This window comes from Carlito syrichta, unplaced genomic scaffold (genome assembly GCF_000164805.1).
Source record: "Carlito syrichta isolate Samal-C Ts95f unplaced genomic scaffold, Tarsius_syrichta-2.0.1 Scaffold308224, whole genome shotgun sequence".
In the NCBI taxonomy this organism is placed as follows: Eukaryota; Metazoa; Chordata; class Mammalia; order Primates; family Tarsiidae; genus Carlito; species Carlito syrichta.
In genome coordinates this window covers 228,952-242,109 of record NW_007252320.1, presented here as the reverse complement: position 1 = coordinate 242,109, position 13,158 = coordinate 228,952, and the positions used below count along the sequence as shown (strand labels likewise).

Below are 13,158 nucleotides of genomic sequence, written 5' to 3'. Positions count from 1 at the left end.
CTACAATAAATCAAAAAGTAGCCGGGCGTGGTAGCGCGCACCTGTAGTTCCAGCAACCTGGTAGGCTGAGGCGGAAGGATCGCCAGAGCCCAGCAGGTCGAGGCTGCGGTGGCCGGGAGCGGCCACTGTACTCCAGTCTGGGTGACAGAGCGAGACTCCAACTCAAAAAAAAAGAAGAAGAAACTTGTTAGAAATTTAAAAATTGACCAGGTTTGGTGGCTCAGCCTGTAATCCCAGCACTTTGGGAGGCTGAGGCGAGTGGATTGCCTGAGCCTGCCGGTTCAAGACCAGCCAGAGCAACTTGGCAAGACCTCATCTCTGCAATAAATCGAAAAATTAGCCGGGCATGGTAGCGCGCGCCTGTAGTTCCGGCTACTTAGAAGGCTGAGGCAGAAGAATCTCTGGAGCCCAGCTGATTGATAGTGGGGTGGTCATGAGTGTGGCACTGCACTCCAGCCTGGGCGACAGAGTGGGACTCCAACTCAAAAAGAGAAAAGAAATTTAAAAATCTCTACCCCAGCCCAGACCTACTGAATCAGAAACTCTGGGATGTGGGACCCAACAATCTGTGTCTCACACTCTCCAGGTGATTCTGATAGACGCTGAAGTTGGAGAATCACTGGATTCAACTTTAGAGAGAACATTCAGGCTGGGTGCAGTGGCTCATGCCTGTAATCCCACTTTGGGAGGCTTTGGGAGGCTGAGGCAGGAGGATCATTTGAGTTCAGGCGGTTGGGTTTGCAGTAAGCCAAGACTACACCACTGCACTCCAGCCTGGGCACAGAGTGAGACCCTGCCTCTAAAAAAAGAAAAAGAAAAATATGTAAATGAACATTTAAGCAGTCTGGGGCAGGGAATCCAGGTAGAAACCTGCTGCAAAACTCCAGGAAATGCGATGGTGAGGATTCATGTATTTTTTGGTTTTGTTTTGGGGCGGTTTTTTGGTTGGGGTCTCATTCTGTCATCCAAGCTGGAGTGCAGTGGCACAATCCTGGTTCATCACAGCCTCGACCTCCTGGGTTCAGGCGGTCCTTCCACCTCAGCCTCCCAAGTAACTGGGACTACCTAGTGCATACCACCACACCCAGCTATTTTATTATTTTTATTTTATTTTATTATTTTATTTGAGACAAGTTCTCACTATGTTGCTCGACTGGTCTTGAACTCCTGAGAGCAAGTGATCCTCCCGTCTCAGCCTCCCAAATTGCTGGGATTACAGGCTCGAGCCATTGGGCCTGACATGGCTTCATGTATTCGTTCAACAAATGTATTCATTTACCGATGATCTGCTATGTATCACACACTGTACTGATACATAGCAGATAGCTGATTAAACTGTGTGCCCATCTACTGAGAGAGAAAGGCGTGGAAGGGCAGGGGCTTTAAGGGGGAGGGTGGTGTTTGGGGAAGTTGTTTTGGACAAAGTGGATGTTGAATATACATTGGATATACAAGTATAAAGTTCAGAAAAAGATCTAGACTGGGGAAATACATTTGGAAACTGTAAGTAATCAGAGGGACGTTTAATATAGCATTTATTACCTTTGTTTTAATAGAACGCATTTAACTAAAGGTTTACATAATTTACTTTATAATACAGTTTGTGTTTCATAACTGGCTCAAAAAATCCTAAAATTTTAACTATTCATTTTCTCAATCTCTAATGAGCTGACTCCAACACACCACTGCCTCCTTTCACTCAACAAATCCTGATGGGTCTACGTTCAAAATATATATCTTGAACCGATCACTTTTCACTAAAATCTGACCACTTTTCACTAAATACTCACTAAAATAGGTGGTGTTTTAAATATAATAATAATAAAGATGTTACAAAAACTAAAACTGAAGGGCATGGTGGTTCATGCCTGTAATCCCAGCAATTTGGGAGGCTGAGGCGGGAGGATCACTTGAGGCCAGGAATTCGAGACCAGCCTAAGCAACATAGCAAGACTCTTATCTCTAAGAAAAGAAAAACATAAAGCTGTAGACATTATTTATTGTAGGCTTACACTCGTTGTTAGGTGCCATGATGGATCCTATAGTTTGGTTCATTTAATCCCCACAAAGGAACAGATATGAGATATCTACTGTCACGAACTAGAAACACCAGTGGTCTCCGTTCTCTGAACCGCTTCATAAGGGAATTCTGTCTGGGATTCAAGAAGCAGCAAATGATCCATTTCATTCTCTGCCTCTGCTCGGGGAAAGCCCTTACAAAGCTCGCACCCTGGCACGTAACATCGGCAGGGCACGCTGGACCCGCTTGCCGGCTCCAGACCTCGCGCGTGCGCACAAAGGCCCACGCGGGGGGGGCGGGCCTGGGAGAGCTGGGCGGGGCCTGAGTGAGCCCGGCGCTCCAGCAGCTTCACCGCGTTGCTAGGAGACGCGGGGATAGCACTGGCCGAGACGGTTGGCCTCTCGCTGGCCCGGCCCACGGATCCCGAGTGAAGAACGCGAGCACTGCGGAGCCCACCTGCGAGCTCCCGGGCGGGAGCGTCCCCGGCTTCTCCTGCTCGGCCGAGCGAGGGTAACCACGGAGAGGTGGATCCAGGTGTGGGAGGATGCGTCCCTGGGGGTCCAGACCCTGCCTGCCCCGCCCCTGCGCCCCGGCAAGGGCCCCGCCCCGGAAGTCTGGGCTCCGCCCCTTCCCTTCAGTCCCGTCGCTGTTTTGTGCTTCCTGAGATTTGTCCGGCCAGCAACTGTGTTTCCACAGAAGTTTCCGGTCTGCCTCGAGTCCTCTTTGGCTTTAGGGGCCGCGACTCTGAGGGCTCACTTTTGTGATCCTAGACTTTAGGATGTGGTGCTTCTTCCATCCCAGCCTTCTCTAGGCCTCCCGGACACAGTTGGTGATTTCTGGAAGAAAAAAATGTTTGAGAAGACAGGTTAGCTGTGAGGTCCAGAAGAGAGTGGCTCTGTGCTGCACACATGCCGATTGGCAACCTGGGCTGTGGGCCACCAAGACTTACTTAGGGAACTGCTTTCGCCTTGCAACTTAACACCCAAACAGCATGGGGATGGGGAGTTCCAGGACTGTAGAGATCGTCTAATAGAAACAGGTCCAGGAGTGTTCATAGCTTGGCCAAGGTTATGTGCTCTTCAAAGGGCTCCTCCTCATTACCTCGCTGCCTCTTAGGAAAAGCAATAATAAAAAGGGGGAGGAAATGGAGGATTAGGAAGGCTAATGTGCTTGGAGTTTTAATACCACTAAAAGTAAAAACAGTTTTCAGAGCGAAATAGAGGTGAAAAGGGTTTCTGCATAGAAAGGAGTCTGGGTGACTGGCTACATCAGAGGCGTCTACTATTACAACTTGAGGTTGTCAGGAATTTGAGATTGGTGAGGTTTTTAAAATACAGATGCTTCTCGATTTAGTGTGGATTATCTCCCCATAAACCCATGGCAAATTGAAAGTATCGTAAGTAGGAAATGCCTTTTACACACCTAACGCCCTGACCATCACAGCTTAGCCTACCTTAAAAATGCTCAGAACACTCACATTAGCCTACTGACGGGCAACATCATAGAACACAAAGCCTATTTTATAATAAAGTGTTGAGTAGCTCATGTAATTTATTGAATACTGTCCTGCAAGTAAGAAACAGCATGGTCCAAGTGCATTTCTACTGAATGCACATTGCTTTTGCTTTCATATCAAGTCAAAAAACTGTTTAGTTGAACCGTTGTAAATCAGGAACCTTCTGTACTCATATAAACCCTATAGTGTTTAATAAGTTTCAGTTTTTGCAAACTAGAAACTCAGGCATTGCCATTTCCTGTGTGTGGAGATGCAAGTTGATATTATAGACATCGAATGTATTTTATATCAATTCTTTTTTTTTTTTTTGCCATAAAACTGTCAGTGAAGAAACCATTCAGTTTGAAAGTACTGAATGTTAGTAGCAGAATTAGTACTGCCACTTCCCAAACTCTGACGTATTTAATCAAGGAATTGTAAGTTTCTCTTTCCTAATTTTAGTTTCATTTTTTGTTTTTAAAAAACTGAAAGAGATTTCCCCGTCCCAAAATGGAATTTACACTACTACTTGTAGAGCATAGTTATAGTGGCCACTAGGTTTCCTGTTATGGTAAAAATTATATTCATGTTCCTTTTCGATATTTGGGGAAAACAAAATTTTGAAATGCCTGATAATAACTAGAAGATGTCGATTCCTTTTTCTTTTTTTAATCAGGGTCTCATTCTGTAGCCCAGGCTGGAGTGCAGTGGCAGGATCATGGCCCATTGCAGCCTCTACCTCCTGGGTTCGGGTGATCCTTCCTCCTTGGCCTCCCGAGTAATTGGGGCTACAGGTGCCCACCACCACGCCTGGATTATCAGGCTATATCACACATGTCCAACTTACTTATTGGTCATAGCTAGCATATTGTACATCAGTGAAGTTGTGTACTTCCTGTTAAAATGAATGGAGTTAAAGGACAAGGGTTTTATTGAACCATGACTTATCTATTGTTTTGTCAGGTATTCCAAGTTTTAAATAAATTAATACAATCTATAACAATGAATTGCTTTAAAATGAACCTAATCAATAACTAAAGATCAAAAGTTTTTTTAAAAAGTCTCATGCAAAACTCTGATTTCCTTTGGTCTGGTAAAGATGTATGTTGGTATGAACACTGGAAAAAAATGTAAACAGCAATACTGATGATATATGTACTTGTGTAATGGCTCTTTTTATCAGAGTAAGAACTATATGACTCACATGACTTCATTTAAATTCATTTAAATCTGGAGCTTGAGCCAAACAACTGTGGGACTTGTGTTCAGAACAGAATGTAAACAGTATACTAACATCTTTAGAGCATTAACTAATTTCACAAAAATCTAGAGAAGGTAGGAGAAGCATTAGACTAATTTTCTTATTTTTCATGGAAAAGAGTCAATCAGTACTTGTGTGTGCTTTATACGTTATTGAGACAAATGTCCCTTAACCTCCTGACAGTCTTCATTTTAAAAAAAATTAACCATTGTGGAAACATTTAGGCTACATTTTTCATATTGAGAAAACATTCATCTGAAATTCAGCAACTCTGTCAACTTTATTTCCATTTCTTCCCTTTTAAGCTCAGGCAGAGCTAAATTTATTACTTTTGTAAAAACCTTTTATTGTAAGACTACTTGTTATAAAACTTTTTAGTTTCTAAACTGTCTTAATTCATCATATGTTTTGTGATGGATAGATATTTCTAATTGACGTGGTGATAATTTTGGGCTTTCCTTTTTAAATTGAATGTATTTCTTGACTTTTTTTAAAAACATACTGAATATTTATCATTGTGACTGAAAAATTTTTTAAAATATTAAGTCATTTACAGTATCTGACTTTAACATTATATCAGCCAGTTAGCATATATTTTAAGGAAGAATGGATTCAAGGAATCATGGTAAAAAGTCTGGGCACTTTATTTCAGTTAAATGCCAATGTATTTTGGTAATAAATTAAGAAGTAGCTAAGAAAACAAGTGCAAGATTTTGTCTTTGAAAAATTGGCCATAGAACTTTGGTGAATAGACAATTACACGAACTAGAGTGGAAAATTTGAATTTCCAAGACCATTAATGACCTCCTGCACTGTTTCTAAATCAATGATCTTGGTATTATGACAGCCATACAGCTTTCATGGAGTTCCTGTTAGTCTATCTTCTCGCATTACAGGATGTGACTATCACATTCTGTAAATATCAGATCAGGTGCCACAGTGGCCTCAGTGAATTGCAGTGGCTGCAATGTCCCCATGCAATTAAGAAACGGAAAAAGAAGAAGCCACTGCTTCCCAGAATCAAGAAATGGAAGACAGAAGACTGATCTTTCATTCCCTTTTTAAGAAAAAAGGCTAAGTACAGTGGCTCATGACTGTAACCGCAGCACTTTTGGAGACTGAGGTAGGAGGATTGCTTGCAGCCAGGATTTCGAGACCAGGCTGGGCAACAAAGTGAGACCCCATCTCTACAAAAAATTAGCCAGGCATGGTGATGTGTGCCTATAGTTCCAGGTACACTAGAGGCTGAGACAGGAAGATCACCTGAGCCTAGGAGTTTGAGGTTGCAGTGAGCTATGATTGCACCACTGCACTCCAGCCTAGGCAACAGAGTGAAACCCTGTCTGTAAGAGACAGAAAGGTAGATAGATAGATGATAGATAGTTAGATAGATAGATAGATAGATAGATAGATAGATAGATAGATAGATAGGAATATAATTAGAATGGCGTTGGGATGTTTTAACAATCTACTGAGCAGTTACAAATAAGAGTATGTATGATGTTTTCAGAATGGTGCAAACTATTGCCTAGAACTTCAGAATTTCTATACAGCTTTTTAGACATCACTCCATAACTGCAATTCCCAGTGCAGCTTTATCTGATACATTAGAGCATGAATCCTTCTCAATCTTGGAATTGAATGTTAAACATTTAATATATTTAATGGGATTCTCAACTCTTTGTGTAAGTTTCAAGTGTTAGTTTTCTTCCTTCTTAAAGGAACTTTCAAAATTGTCATTATTATGTTATCTATTAATGTTGTTTTAACATCTTTCAGAAGTTATTGGTAATAAGGCCTCTGTAGCCATGGCTAGTTCTGATGTGAAACCAAAATCAATAAGTCGTGCCAAAAAATGGTCAGAAGAGATAGAAAATCTGTACAGATTTCAACAAGCAGGATATCGGGATGAAATTGAATATAAACAAGTGAAACAAGTTTCTATGGTAAGATTTATGCATCTACAAATCTGTACTCAAAATGAGTTTGTTAGATGGTAAAGAGTAGTAAAAAAAAAAAAAAAAAAGAACCACATAACAAGTAAAGGAAATATTCTACCACAACTCTCATTTATTGAAGAGGAGACTATGGCCCAGAAGAGTGATCTTCCAGACAGACTGGGGGCAGCTGTGGTTCCTCAGCTGGGCACATCCAGAATTTTCTAGCATGTATTGAGCAACTGTGCTCTACTAAATGATTCTTTCATGGTAGACCACAAAAGCAGAATCTTTTTTCCTCACTCAGGTAATTCTGTTGTTAGATACTCCATTGTATAACCATTGTCTCCCTCCTGTTTCCTTATTATTTTAACCATGAATTAGACCAGGGCTAAATTCTGGTTTATGGAGAGTCTATATGATTTTTTAAAAGTGTTCGAGAACAACTTCTGAGTTTGGTTGTACATTTCAGGCTTTCCTGGGAGCGGAGAGACAGCTTTGCTTTATGAAAACTAGGCCAAAGTCTAGATCTGACTCCAGTTGATTGTGTGTGTGTGTGTGTGTGTGTGTGTGTGTGTGTGTGTGTGTGTGTGTGTAACTCATTCATTCTACTGGCTACTAGGAGATAGAATTTTTAGGAATACATTTGACCCTTGAACAATGCAGGGGTTGAGGGTGCCAACCTCCCTTGTAGTGGAAAATCTGCATATAACTTTTGACTTCCCAGAAACCTAGCTACTAATAGCCCACTGTTAACCAGAAGACTTACCCATAACATAAGCAATCAATTAACACATAGACTAGTATCTATGCAGATTTTCTGCAGTCATAAATACACCCAACTTTTTCTTAATTTTTTAACATTTCTAGGCTACATGGTTTTTCTGCTTTTCTCCCTCCCTCCCTCCTTTCTTCCTTCCTTCCTTCTTCCTTCCCTCCCTCCCTCTCTCCCTTCTTACTCTCTCTCTCTCCTTTCTTCCTTCCTTCCTTCCTTCCTTTCGACATGGGGGTCTTACTGTGTTGCCCAGGCTAGTCATGAACCCTTGGGCTCAGGCAATCCTCCTGCCTCAGCCTCCCAAAGTTCTTGGATTACAGGAGTGAGTCACTGTGTCTGGCCCATTTCTTCAAATTGTCACAAATCTCCAAAATATTTTCCAACATATTGATTAACAAACAATCTGCTTATAAGTGGACCTGCACAGTCCAAACCTGAGTTGCTCAAGGATCAACTGTATTATAGAATGCGATGTACTATTCATAAATATATTGTAATTTTTGGATTTGGGGGCTATAGTAGTGTCTCTTATTAACTCAGTATTTCCTTTCTCTTTTTTACTATCTCATTTCTTAGAGACTGATTGTGGATTTCACAACTTTCTCTAACCTCTTCTTTCTTCCACCTGTATCTACTCTTTGGCCTCTACTTAACACTCCCTTGAAAAGTAAAAACAGATTGGAGATAATCAAGAGCTAACATGTAATTTAATTTAATGGACCTTAATTTAGCAGACATTATTAGGGTCATTGAGCAATAAAGTTAAAAACAGTGATCAGATGAAGATTGCTTACTGTATTTTCATGTATCTCTCTTCTCACATGTACTACCAGTTTATTCTGTCCCCATTGCCAAGATAGATCTCATTACCATATCACCTCTGGCTTTTAAATAGGTAAAACATAAGTATTATCATTTTAATGCTGTTCAAAATTAAGCTTCAAGCTGGGCATGGTGGCTCATGTATGTAATCCCAGCACTTTAGGAGGCCGAAGTGGGAAGATTGCTTGAGGCTAGAAGTTTGACACCAGCCTGGCCAACATAACAATACCCCATTTTTACCAAAGTTAATATTAAAAGTTTAGCCGGAAGTGGTGATAGCTACTCCTGTTATCCCAGCAGCACTTTGAGAGGCCAAGGTGGAAGAATCGCTTGAGCCCAGGAGTTCTAGGCTGCAGTGAGCTATGATCATGCCACTGCACTCCAGCCTGGGTGACGGAGCAAGAGCCTGTCTCTAAAAAACCTTGACTTAGGATAAAGATATGCAAGATCCAGACGACTCATAGGCAGTGTGAAACACAACACTTTGTGTTCTTGTCACTCCTGCACCTACACCCTCATACCTAATAATGTTACTAGTGAGTTAAAATCAGAGTGAAGAGAACACAAGGAACATTCTTAAAGGGAAAGTCTCAAAAAGCAGCTGAGAGGGGTGTGTGTGTGTGTGTGTGTGTGTGTGTGTGTGTGTGTGTGTGTAATGAAGGAAAGAGCATCCCTGTTTATGACTTGCAATTATCAAGAGGTCTTGCACTTCAATTCAGTGTGTGTTTACCAGATGTCTACCATGTACACATTTCAGTGACAAGTGCTTTAGGAGATAAAATGACAGGTAAGAGACTGACTGACCAGGAAATCCAGTGAGCCAGTGGGAACAGAACAGGCCTCAGTCAAGGTTTGCATCCTGGCCTCGCCTCCTGTCATCTGGATCATCCTGAACGAGCTTCTTAGCTTCCTTGAGCCTGTATTTCCTCCACGACAAAATAGCAATGGCAGTGCCTGCTTTAGAAAATTGTCGCAGGAATTAAATGGAATCATGTGTTTGAAGTGCCTGGCATCACAGCACTTCATAACAATGTGTTGAGTGAATGAATAGTACATGCTTGATGAATGATAACTTTTATGCATCTCTTTATCTTGGAGAAGAAGATAAGTTAGAATAATAAAGTCAGCCGGGTTCGGTGGCTCAGACTGTAATCCCACGCCTTTGGGAGGCTGAGGTGAGTGGATTGCCTGAGCCCGCGGGCTCGAGACCCGCCTGGGCAGCGAGACCTCATTTCTATGATAAATCAAAAAATCAGCCGGGCATGGTAGTGCACGCCTGTAATTCCGGCTACTTGGAAGGCTGAGGTGGAAGGATCGCCGGAGCCCAGCATGTCGAGGCTGCGGTGGCCGGGAGCAGCCACCGCACTCCAGTCTGGGCGACCGAGTGAGACTCCAACTCAAAAAAAAAAAAAAAAAAAAAGAATAATAAAGTCTTATGCAAGCCAAAGTACATGTGCCTTAAAGAAAAGTGGCACAGGGATTTGGAAGCCAAAATCACTATCCTTTGGGGCAGTTCCCAGAAAAGGCTTCATCCCCCAGTGGCATTTGCAGTGGGCCTCCAAGGATGTATAGGGTGGTAACTGTGATCACTGACCACTGGCCAGCTTTGACTGAAATGTCCCTATCAGTGTGCAGTGGTTTGAGAGTCTGAGCAAAGTTCCTGTCCCTTACTGGAAGCATGCACCTCCATGGGTGCCATCGTGATTGCTGGCCTGCCTGAGGAGAAGGTTTTTGGACTTGGGAACCTCATCATTCTATTTCACTATAGGCATGAAAGTGTCCTAGATCCAATGGGAATAATCAGGTTAAAAGCCAGGAAGAAACATCAGAGATGGCAAGAGGGATAAAAAGGAAAATGGAAGCCAATAAGCACAGGACCTGTCTGGGTGTCTTGAGGACCATCTCACATAAAGTGGCTCTAGCTGTCTGGAGGGCAGCAGTTGGTTTTTCCCTAATTAGATGGTTTTCAGGACCCTACTAAGTGAAGGAGAGTCTGCTCCTGGCCCTAAGGGGAAGAGGACCATCTTGGAGCCTCGAGGACACCATCTTTCCCTGCTGAGGATCACGGAAATGCACAGGCAGATGTGACATCAGTGACAGAAAGGGCTGCTGGTTTTTCAAAGTGCAAATGTCAGATAGGCTGCCAAGGCTTATTGGATATGCTGCTACCTATTTTTGTGAATTCATAAATAAATGAGACAACAGAAAAAAAGAAATATGTTATTAGAAAATAAGAGACATGGATTCAGAGATGGTATATTCATCTATTCTTCCTATTGAAAATTTGCTTTATAATGGGTTATAAAAAGGGCTGGGCCTCTTGTATGAGGGTGTTGAAGAACAGGATTAGATTTTCTAAAACCTGGATAGCAGGTTTTTGATAAAGTGCGTCACAAAATCCAGAAGGAACATATTTAACAATAACAAAAATGCGTTAACCTGATCAAGAAAGCATAACATTGAATTTGGAGGAGAAGGAGAGGAGAGAGATATCCAAATCAGATCAAGCCAAATGATAAAGTAAGACGCCAATATGGCATACAAGAAAGAATGATGGAAAGGTAAGAAGAGATGGTTGAGGACCATAGGCATGATCTCAAATTCCTATTAAAAATGAATTTTAAGATGAAACTGAAATTGGGCAGAAGGAAATACATAAATACCTTTAGATCTATTTTTTGAAATTAATTCATTTTATTTATTAGTATTCTTTTTTTTAAAGCCAGGGGCCTCGCTATGTTGCCCAGGCCAGTCTCGGACTCCTGGACTCAAGGAATCTTTCCACCTCAGCCTCCTCAAGTGCTGGGATTCCAGCATGAGCTACCGTGCTCAGCCCTGTGTATCTCTTGAGTCTGGTTGCTTTCTTTAGTCACTGCATGGTATCTACAATCAGCAGGCAGTGCTTTCAGAATGGGGTCCAGGCCTAGCCCTAATTTTGGAAGTGATCTTGCTTGAAACCATTTGTAAGCATAAGAAGTGTGAAGTTAAGATGATTTTGTATGTTTTCTCTATCTTGGACACAGTGTAGAAATTTATTTATTTTAGGGTGGAAAAACAGGTTTATTGAGTACACTGCAAGGGAGACAGTGGGCAGAATGGCAATATGATAGCTGTTTGCCACAGTGTAGGAATTTAAATCTAGAAACTGGGCCCTAGCAAGAAGGGTCGAATTCGTTGTTTTACAATAGAAGGTTGCAACTTAACATGTGTTTTGTGTGTATCATACTCTCTTTAAGAGCTGGCGCCTTTTAACATTTAATTTTATACCTGAATTTCTTGGCGTGAGTTGTACTTTTACCTATTTGATAGTAAAATATGAGATAAAATGAAAACTAGCCTCACAGTGTTCACATTCTTGTTTCTGACATACAGGTAGATCGCTGGCCAGAGACGGGATATGTGAAGAAACTGCAGAGAAGGGACAATACCTTCTATTACTACAACAAGCAGAGGGAGTGTGACGACAAGGAGGTCCACAAAGTGAAGATTTACGCTTACTAACCTCTCTTCCTCGTGTGACTCGTCACATACATTTTAAGAATTCATTGTTTCATTCTACATCAGGTCAATGTTTGTCATTCCTATGAAATCCTTCAGTATGTAGTCTTTAACGTTTGAAGCACAAAAGCCATGAAACTTGGAATCTATGAATCATCCCGTCCTGTTCTATAATAAGGCTGCCGACACATTAAAGTTGTACCCTTTTGGGTCCTGTTCTTTCTGGTCATTTTAACTGGGGTAGAATAACCATCATGCATGGGGGAAAAAATAGACCTTTGGAAACCATTCCAGTGGTGAGGCCGCTGATACCTCCTCACATCGCAGAAACCCGTAGGGCCCCACCCATAACACCTCTGTTTCTTCACTCCTTTCCTTTGAGATGCCAGATCTATGTTTTGTGGCCCAAAGGCTTTCTCTTGCCTCTGGAGTCCTTTGCCTCTTGGTGGGCAGACTAGAAACGCCAAGGATGCCCCCCATAGGAGAAGTCTCCGTGACCTATGGGCACCAGTCATCTAAATCTCCCTGCAACCTCACAGGAGGAATAAGTCTGAGGTGTGTGTTTTATACCAGCACCCAGATCTTCCCCAGTAGGATTCGACTTTAAGCTTCAGTTCAGTCACTCATGGTGGTATTTGACTGGATAACATACTTTTTTTTTTTTTTTGGTCAGGATCTCACTGTGTTGTCCAGGCTGGGGTACAGGGACACGATCACGGCTCACTGCAGTCTAGATCTCCCAGTCTCAGATGATTCTTCTACCTCAGCCTCCCTCCCAAGTAGCTGGGACTACAGGAGTGTGTTATCATGCCTGGCTAATTTTTTGGTTTCTTGAAGAGATAAGGTCTTGCTCTGTTGCCTAGTCTGGTCTCAAACTCCTGAACTCAAGCAATCCTCCCACCTTGGCCAAAGTGCAGGGATTGCAGGTGTGGGCCACATGCCCGGCCTTGCATAACATGCTCTATTGAGCGCTTCCCTGCCAGGAGTTCTTACCCTCCTAAATAACTTCCTTGTACTTGAAACTTGTCCCAGGGTCAGCCTCTGTGTTCCCCCACCTAAGACAACTTACATTCCAATACTGTCAGGAATCACTACGGACACAGCCTAAGTATTGAAGAGCACGAAAGGCACCATTAACCTTGAAGCTTTAAGAAGTCTTTTTCTCAGAAATTAGTGAGTCTTGAGTGTTTTGAAATTAACTAGATAAAATATATCTTTTTAAGCTGCTTTTCACTAAGATTTTTTTGGTCATAATTCATAAGTTCTGATCTTTAAAATATTTTGGGGATAGGATCTCATGGCTACCAGTTTATTTAACTACTGGCTCCCATTTTCAAGAACCAGTCTTCC

General features: G+C 42.1%; 1 protein-coding gene across 1 annotated transcript; it reads left to right on the top strand.

Moving 5' to 3' along the window:
- The first annotated feature begins 2,413 nt into the window (after window positions 1-2,413).
- On the top strand, window positions 2,414-12,016 carry MEIG1 (meiosis/spermiogenesis associated 1). Its single transcript, XM_008065311.2, has 3 exons — window positions 2,414-2,556; window positions 6,556-6,722; window positions 11,683-12,016. The coding sequence occupies exons 2-3, from the start codon at window positions 6,585-6,587 to the stop codon at window positions 11,809-11,811; spliced, it is 267 nt and encodes an 88-aa protein (XP_008063502.1). The 5' UTR covers window positions 2,414-2,556; window positions 6,556-6,584; the 3' UTR covers window positions 11,812-12,016.
- The last annotated feature ends 1,142 nt before the right edge of the window (window positions 12,017-13,158 follow it).

Coding starts and splice junctions, on each gene's coding strand:
- MEIG1 (XM_008065311.2), top strand. CDS start 6,585: ATGGCTAGTTCTGATGTGAAACCAAAATCAATAAGTCGTGCCAAAAAA. Junction 6,723..11,682: donor AAGTGAAACAAGTTTCTATG/GTAAGATTTATG, acceptor TCTGACATACAG/GTAGATCGCTGGCCAGAGAC.